At 29.9% G+C, this 10235-nt stretch overlaps 1 protein-coding gene across 1 annotated transcript; it reads right to left on the bottom strand.

Annotated features, from left to right (window-relative positions):
• Positions 1 to 305: 305 nt before the first annotated feature.
• On the bottom strand, positions 306 to 1043 carry LOC139874625 (uncharacterized). Its single transcript, XM_071862029.1, has one exon. It carries the CDS (start codon positions 1041 to 1043, stop codon positions 306 to 308), a length of 738 nt encoding a protein of 245 aa, XP_071718130.1.
• Positions 1044 to 10235: the final 9192 nt, after the last annotated feature.

Genomic DNA, 10235 nt, shown 5'->3' with positions numbered 1-10235 from the left:
TGATCTATTTTAAGGAGTTTTTTATATATATATATATATTTTTTAAAATAAACAAATTGATTTACTACTTTTCCAAGAATATTTGTCAATATTTTTTTTTATTATTCATAATAACAATACTGATAATAAAGATATTAATTATTGATATCTTGTTTAAAAAGGATTTTAATAATAATAATATTAATATATCAAATTAATGCGTAATTATTTTCAAATAATTGTTCGTGAATCGTCGGAAACAGTCGAAATTTAATGAAATCATATAAAGTTTTTTTGTTTAAATCAACTCGGAAATTTCCGGGTTGTCACACTTGACCTCTCAATTGTTCCATGCTCACTTTATGTTTGAAAAAAAAATAATCAATGGAAGATTTAAGAGACAAAGAGGATGTATCCTTTACATGAACAAGGCCCACAAGTCTCTCTTTAACAAGTCCTTGTGCATTAACATATCGTAATACAATAGCCATTTGTTCCTTTTTAGATACATCGCTAGACTCGTCAACTAATAACGCAAACACATCATCACAAATATCTTTAAAGATACAATCAAGTACTTCTTGTTTAAAGCACTTAACAATATCCTTTTGAATATAAGAAGAAATCAATTTGTTATTCCCCGGAGCTTTCGGTAGCTTACGGAGTTCCTCATTATGAAATAAGATAAAGTCCATCAATTCCAAGAAATTTCCCTTATAAATAGATGTTTCCGACTCATCATGACCACGGAATGGTAGTGCACATTTCAAACAATACCTACAAACAGAAATCGTAGCACTCAACCGCATTCGATTCTCTTTTTTTGATTTTTCATCTTGCTTATGAAAAGCGTTGGCAACAGATTCATTTGGTTTCTTTAAAGATTCGCACTTTTGTAGTGCTTTATTATGAAAACTATTTACATGTCCAACATGCTCTTTAAGTCTCTCGGTCTTTTTCCAATTATTGAACCCGTCCGTTACAAATGCCTCACAACCACCTTGGTGGCCAATATGATCTCTAAATAAGTAGCAACACAAATAATATGCTCTATCCGCCTTCATACTATACTCTATCCAATTATATTTATTGAACCAACCTTTGACAAAACGTCTACCGTTCGGAACACTATTTTCACCCTCATTTCCAGGGTATCCAGTCACGAATATATAATATCTAAAATTCTAGATCTTATTCATCCACTTGTTCGAACCGCCAATCACCCCGGAATAATAGAAGAAGTCAATGAGCTTCGCGCTCGAGTGGTGGCTCTGGAGAATATGGTGTGAAACCTACGAGCACCAGCAGCATAACCAGCATCACCACCAGTACCAACAGCATCACCACCAACAGCATCAGCTTCACCAACAACAAAAACCATAATCTGTACCTCGGATATCAACATCATACGCCCCATAGATACCAAGGAATATTAGTAATAATGAGTAAAGATGTATTGACTCATTCTTCCTAAAAATTATATATGTATACTTATATATATATATATATATATATATATATATATATATATATATATATATATATATATATATATATGGTTTGGAACAATAATAAATCTTTTCGTATTAAGCTATTACGTGTGAATCTTAACTAGTATGTACTACTTGGTTAATTCATATCACTAATATGCTATAATGTACATCCCTCGTTAATGACTTAACAATCGTTAATCACTGCTTCATCACAATAAACTCCATTTCATAATAAACTAAGTGTATTATTCAAATACATGTTTGGTTTTACACTTTCATTTTCGATGTACTCAAAACTCTTTAGAAAACATCATTCGTGCCTTGTGATCTATCATTATTATCAAAATCATTGTTTATGATAAACCTATGAACTCACCAACCTTTTGGTTGACACTTTTAAGCATGTTTTGTCTCAGGTACTTATATATTATGCTTCCGCTGTAGAACTTTGATGTACTTAGAAGTCAAGCCATGCACTGGGACCAGAGTTAACATTTGCGTCAATGTCAATTTTGACGGGGTGTTACAGATTGGTATCAGAGCAGGTTATTGTAGAGAACCAGGATTGCATTTTATGTGTGCCTTATACAATTAGGTACCTTAGCAATGTAGGACTACAACTTCCTTTGACTATAGTGCCTTTAATTGTTGCCTTTAACTGTTAAATGCTACACTATACTTTAGAAGCTTTACTTATCTTAGAATGTCGAGCCAATCTAAGAACTCTGCTCATTCTCCTAAGTACTATTCAAATCCGCCACCACATTTAAATGCGACACCGTTCTCGACATTCCTATGTCATTTATCATGGTTTTGTGTATTACATATGTATTACATGAAATATTATCCATGAATTTTTGAAACTCCTATATTTATTACTATTCATACTCAAACGTATATAACTCCCTGTTATATCACGTACCTATATGCTTTATGCCTTTATGCATCAGTTTGCGAACCGAAAAATGTCATTGAGTTATCGAGAATCTCAAAGACATTATAATGTCATCACTACTCATATTCATTACTTGTATACCTTTTATTTCTCGTTATTGAATTTTCTTGACGGATGGCGTATACGAAACTCTAGAATGGAAGGGTTTGGATTACCGATTTAAAGGATCCTATAGCTCAAGCCCCTAGACCTGAATAGGACATTACAAATTGAAAGTCTTTAATCGAAAGATTATCAGATTACATACTTATCATTTTATGATCTCGACACGTCATACTGCTATTATTGGATTATAGACACATCATATCTTATTATATCTTATCATATCTATCTTAATAAACTTTGTCTAACACTTTTCCTAAATTTCTTCCGTAAATTACGGAAATCTTTTTGCTATATATATGTATATCAAGAAGACAAATATATCATTCAATATTCAACACTCATTTCATAACAAAAACCCTTATTCCGATCAGATAATATGGATTTCTCACTTGATTCCTCGAACTCCTCGAGCTCTAATGGCAGTGTAACCGGAATGAACCAACCAATTAGTCATCATCTACTTTGGATGAATTGGGGATGGGTTCGTAGTAAACTTAATCAATGGAGACAAGAAGAAGGTGATCCCTTCCACCAACCGAATTCACCTCTTGGTGAAGAACCTGAAGCACTTACCGGCGAACCCGTTCGGAACACTATTTTCACCCTCATTTCCAGGGTATCTAGTCACGAATATATAATATCTAAAATTCTAGATCTTATTAATCCACTTGTCCGAACCGCCAATCACCCCGGAATAATAGAAGAAGTCAATGAGCTTCGCACTCGAGTGGTGGCTCTGGAGAATATGGTGCGAAACCTACGAGCACCATCAGCAGCACCAGCAGCATAACCAGCATCACCACCAGTACCAACAGCATCACCACCAACAGCATCAGCTTCACCAACAACAAACACCATAATCTGTACCTCAGATATCAACATCATACGCCCCATAGATACCAAGGAATATTAGTAATAATGAGTTAAGATGTATTGACTCATTCTTCCTAAAAATTATATATGTATACTTATATATATATATATATATATATATATATATATATATATATATATATATATATATATATATATATATATATATATATATATATATATATATATATATATATATATATAGTTTGGAACAATAATAAATCTTTTCGTATTAAGCTATTACGTGTGAATCTTAACTAGTATGTACTACTTGGTTAATTCATATCACTAATATGCTATGATGTACATCCCTCGTTAATGACTTAACAATCGTTAATCACTGCTTCATCACAATAAACTCCATTTCATAATAAACTAAGTGTATTATTCAAATACATGTTTGGTTTTACACTTTCATTTTCGATGTACTCAAAACTCTTTAGAAAACATCATTCGTGCCTTGTGAATTTCACAAGAATTCCACGAGCATCAACATCACTCTTTAGACCAGCGTAACGTAATATCGTTAATTGCTACGTAATATCGTTAATTGCTACGTTTATATGCAAACTTAATTATTGTGAGTAGGCCTATTGAGAGTAACGTCTCTAACCATTTGACCGCTGGTTTTTGGTTACATAATAATGATTTCACGACACTGACAGTACAAGGTGTCACAGGGTAAATTTTGTTTAGTAGCGATATTACAAACTGCAGCAACACTTTTAGATTTATATTTCTATATCAATCAACTTTAAACTAAATCTTGTGATCTATCATTATTATCAAAATCATTGTTTATGATAAACCTATGAACTCACCAACCTTTTGGTTGATACTTTTAAGCATGTTTTGTCTCAGGTACTTATATAATATGCTTCCGCTGTAGAACTTTGATGTTCTTAGAAGTCAAGCCATGCATTGGGACCAGAGTTAACATCTGCGTCAATGTCAATTTTGACGGGGTTTTACAGATTGGTATCAGAGCAGGTTGTTGTAGAGAACCAGGATTGCATTTTATGTGTGCCTTATACAATTAGGTACCTTAGCAATGTAGGACTACAACTTTTTTTGACTATAGTGCCTTTAATTGTTGCCTTTAACTGTTAAATGCTACACTATACTTTAGAAACTTTACTTATCTTAGAATGCCGAGCCAATCTAAGAACTTTGCTCATTCTCCTAAGTACTATTCAATTCCGCCACCACATTTAAATGCGACACCGTTCTCGACATTCCTATGTCATTTATCATGGTTTTGTGTATTACATATGTATTACATGAAATATTATCCATGAATTTTTGAAACTCCTATATTTGTTACTATTCATACTCAAACGTATATAACTCCTTGTTATATCACGTACCTATATGCTTTATGCCTTTATGCATCAGTTTGCGAACCGAAAAATGTCATTGAGTTATCGAGAATCTCAAAGACATTATAATGTCATCACTACTCATATTCATTACTTGTATACCTTTTATTTCTCGTTATTGAATTTTCTTGATGGATGGCGTCTACGAAACTCTAGAATGGAAGGGTTTGGATTACCGATTTAAAGGATCCTATAGCTCAAGCCCCTAGACCTGAATAGGTCATTACGAATTGAAAGTCTTTAATCAAAAGATTATCAGATTACATACTTATCATTTTATGATCTCGACATGTCATACTGCTATTATTGGATTATAGACACATCATATCTTATTATATCTTATCATATCTATCTTAATAAACTTTGTCTAACACTTTTCCTAAATTTTCTCCGTAAATTACGGAAATCTTTTTGCTATATATACGTATATCAAGAAGACAAATATATCATTCAATATTCAACACTCATCTCATAACAAAAACCCTTAGTCCGATCAGATAATATGGATTTCTCACTTGATTCCTCGAACTCCTCGAGCTCCAATGGCAGCGTAACCGGAATGAACCAACCAATTAGTCATCATCTACTTTGGATGAATTGGGGATGGGTTCGTAGTAAACTTAATCAATGGAGACAAGAAGAAGGTGATCCCTTCCACCAACCGAATTCACCTCTTGGTGAAGAACCTGAAGCACTTACCGGCGAACCCGTTCGGAACACTATTTTCACCCTCATTTCCAGGGTATCCAGTCACGAATATATAATATCTAAAATTCTAGATCTTATTCATCCACTTATCCGAACCGCCAATCACCCCGGAATAATAGAAGAAGTCAATGAGCTTCTCGCTCGAGTGGTGGCTCTGAAGAATATGGTGCGAAACCTACTAGCACCAGCAGCAGCACCACCAGTACCAACAGCATCACCACTAGTACCAACAGCATCACCACCAACAGCATCAACTTCACCAAAAACAAACACCATAATCTGTACCTCGGATATCAACATCATACGCCCCATAGATACCAAGGAATATTAGTAATAATGAGTTAAGATGTATTGACTCATTCTTCCTGAAAATTATATATGTATACTTTATATATATATATATATATATATATATATATATATATATATATATATATATATATATATATATATATATATATATATATATATGGTTTGGAACAATAATAAATCTTTTCGTATTAAGCTATTACGTGTGAATCTTAACTAGTATGTACTACTTGGTTAATTCATATCACTAATATGCTATAATGTACATCCCTCGTTAATGACTTAACAATCGTTAATCACTGCTTCATCACAATAAACTCCATTTCATAATAAACTAAGTGTATTATTCAAATACATGTTTGGTTTTACACTTTCATTTTCGATGTACTCAAAACTCTTTAGAAAACATCATTCGTGCCTTGTGAATTTCACAAGAATTCCACGAGAATCAACATCATATACCGAGGTATATCAATAACAATGAACGATGGAGTATTGATTCATAACTTCATTAAAGAAAGATTCTGCGATGATTATGTAATCTCTCAAGTTTTGAAGATTATTTATTCTCGCTTCAACCGCAAATCAAATGAGTTTAATAGTATATTAACTCATTAAATCTATATTATACGTGAAGAATACATATATAAATGTATATCTTTATAAAGATTGTAATTAAAAATCCTTTTGTACAAACTGTTAATTGTGAAAATATTTTAACGGGTAGGTAAAACCCGAGAAATATTTATATCTCACATTAATATCTTACATTGTACATTCTTCAAATTCTGATTCAATAATTAGTAACTATACTACTTACATCCACATATGTATCCGTTCACTAAAGAACAACCATTTTTATACAAATTTAATAACCTATTCTGATTTGGACATATCGAAATCCAAGTAAAGCTTTAGCAAGTGTAATCTTCCTAAAGATCACTACATTCATAAATTATATTCATTCGTATTCTATGATGAATTATCACATCAAACCACCGAAATTATCGTTCATTACTTTTGAAATCAACAACGCCTATTCATCAACCATTAGATCCGTTGACGATTACAATCAGCGTTTAATCATCTAAAAACGAAATTTCTTGAAACCATCTCGGATTGATAACCGATGAATCAAATATGGCTGCATTAAATGCAGAGGAAACAGCAAAATTGTAGATGGTCTCAATGGCCAAAAGTTTGATAATAAAAAATGGTACGTTGGAAAAGCTCAAAAGAAAATTTGGAACTAAAAAAAGGATTAAGCTAACCATGGAGGAGACCAAGGACAAATACAAGGACCAAACCCTATATTCAAAGAATCCAGGTAATTCTGGATCCGATGAAATCTTTAGAGAATATCTTGCTCCGAAGTTATGTTAAAAGCTTGCGGAAAATTTTTCTTCATCAACCTTCGAACTTAGAAATTCCAAAATGTCGTTATAAATATCCTCTATATTTCTGAAGATATTTTCATAACGATTCTTGTCCACAATTAAGTATCTCTTTGCGATATCTTTATAAAGGAAACTATTTTAGTTTCTATATTCAGTAAAATTCAAGTTTAAATTATAAATGTTTTGAAGAAATGTTGGAAATTGAAGCATGAGTTAGTATAATATAATGACGTCAGGCCAACATGATTATATTACACTAAGTCATGCTAAATTTTTAATGGAAGATGATGATTCATAGACTTTATAATCATCATTTGCCATGTTACACGACTTTTACATTCTACTTAATCTCTGAACATATCAAGAACATATATTCTTGATAGTTCTATCCTCAGTAATTCTGGTAATTTACCAAATCAAATCGTGATATTACGCTTAGAACATTAGGTTCATTCGAAACTTCATACCTACAAATTCTGGACCATTATTCGCTTGACTTGAAGTCGGGAAGGAAAAACAAAAGCACGGAGCTCCGACATATAAGGGAAAATATAAAGCCCGATAACAACATGAAAATTACAAACCGTGTATATCAATGCGTATTGCAACGTAAAGACACGGGAGAATTAAAAACATTATAACCCCAAAGGAATAGTAGAAGAAAACAAATTCCTCTGGTGGTAAATGAAAAAGAAGAATGACTGTATATATGGTCAATATAATAACAATAATCAATACGGGATTGAGCATATTAACAAATCTTTTGAAAGTGTGAATTGAGGAAGAAAGTATAGAAGTGGTGAAGATAATGAGACGAAATAAGCTAATTTATAGCAAAATTCCAGACACAACAATTAAGGCAATTTTAATTTCCTTAATTACTGGAGAATTAAATCTTATACAGATTATAAAGATTTTCTTTAAATCCCTTGAATTCCGGAAATCAACTTTAATTATGTTAAAAGTTAAGGCAAACAGATATTTCCTTATTTCAAACTTTTATGATAGCTTCGTTTATACTCTTCCTATAATCAAATCGTTTTATCCATATTATTCAAAGGCGATAAAACGCTATTTTTCAACTCATATTCATCATTTTTGTTGTAAACAATGACGATCTCTATCAAATTTCACGACTATGATTTTCATGAACTCCTCTCTATTTTGTCTACCCTAGCGTGGTGGCATAAACGCTCAAGGTTTAAATGAGCTCGATATTATTCATAACACATTTTATATATCCAATTTACCGAAATGACTTGTATAACATCATCATTTTGAATGATCTCCGCATTAATAATAAAATGCACTTCATAGAAGAACTTGTAGAAATTATGGTTTGTATGATTTTAATTCTTGAAACAGAACAATATTCTATCCGTTGGAATTCACGCAAGGCCCCGAGCATACCTGGGAACGTGAAAACCAAATAAAACGTAAATATCCTCGTCTATGTACAAACAACACCGATTAATGGCAACAACTAAATTACGGGACGAAATTTCTTTTAACGGGTAGGTACTATAACAACCCTCATATTTCCATACCTGAATTGACTAATTTGACTATAGGGTTGTTATCCATACGTAATATATAATTAAATTCGACGTTGATTAAATATTTATTTTTAGTCGACACGTTTTGTTAACTAAAGTTTATATATATTATGTAAAATAACTTTAGTTAATATTAATGTTAATGAGTACTATATATATAAAACTACATGTAACATAATTATTAATTAAATGATAAGTTATTTTAATTAGTATTTATATTTATATTTATATTTGTAGCTAAAAAAATAAGATTTTTTTATACAATTCAAGCCCATGAAATTTGACTAATACTTTTTTTATTTTTTTTTCAAAAACAATCTTATCAAAAATATTTTCCACATTTTTTTTTATTTTTGTCAAAATTGGCATTCTTGAAATTTTTATTTTATTATTTTTTTTCTTTTTCACCTACCATTTTTACCTATAAATACTAACCTAAAACTCATATATTTTTCACACAACCCCTAAATCTTTCTCTCAAAATTTTGAAGAAATTTGAGGTACTTTCTTTTCCTTCTTTTTATTTTATTTTTTTCTTTCGGTTTACATAAAATAATATATAAATCGTATTAAATAGTTATAAATTATTAAATTTAGTAAAAATAATTTTTACAGATTCTATTAATCACATATAAGTTATTAAATTCGAAATATTAATTTATATGTTATGATATATATTTATTTTTATTTTTGTTTCGGTTAGTACATATATACTATAAATCAATAAAAATTAGTATATGTACTTAAAAACTGGAAAAAATATTTTCATAACTTTAAATTAACATAAAAAGAATATTAGAATTGAAATCAAAATTTATTTACTATTTTATATATATTCTATATTTTATTCAAAATCGCTATATATATATATATATATATATATATATATATATATATATATATATATATATATATATATTAAGATCAGTAAGAATTGTATAAATATTAGTTGGAACTGTTAAGGAACATGTGAAAATAATTTTTAGAATTTTTGGAATATTATTTATATTTAATTACGAATTACTTACTAATTAAACACGAAAACTATGAAAAATTCGTGATAAAATATTAATCAGTAATAAAAATAATTATAATTTTTTTTTTAGATTACTATACTTTTATAAATAAGAGAAAATTATAAAAATTAAATAAATGGGTCGATTAGTATTTAAATAGAATTTACTTTTGCATTATTCTAAACCGAGAGAAATAATAAAGAAAATACAAAATAAATACAAACATGTATTAAATCTATTTTTATAAAAATTTTATATGATTAGTAGCATCACTAGATACTGTAAAAAATATAAAAATTAATTTTAAATTGTTTTTCCTATTTATTTAATTATAGGCCGATTAGAATGGTTAAATAATTAGAAAACATTAAATAAATAATATTTTGATATAAAATTTGATTTAATAATTTTTATAACATTTTTATAGAATATAGAACCTATAAAAAATATAAAATTATTTATTTA

The sequence above is a fragment of the Rutidosis leptorrhynchoides genome, chromosome 11 (genome assembly GCF_046630445.1).
Source record: "Rutidosis leptorrhynchoides isolate AG116_Rl617_1_P2 chromosome 11, CSIRO_AGI_Rlap_v1, whole genome shotgun sequence".
NCBI classification, from domain to species: domain Eukaryota; kingdom Viridiplantae; phylum Streptophyta; class Magnoliopsida; order Asterales; family Asteraceae; genus Rutidosis; species Rutidosis leptorrhynchoides.
This window is presented reverse-complemented; position numbering and strand designations above follow the sequence as displayed.

Excerpts from the sequence above, each read along its gene's own strand:
- LOC139874625 (XM_071862029.1), bottom strand. The coding sequence starts at position 1,043 with ATGAAGGCGGATAGAGCATATTATTTGTGTTGCTACTTATTTAGAGAT.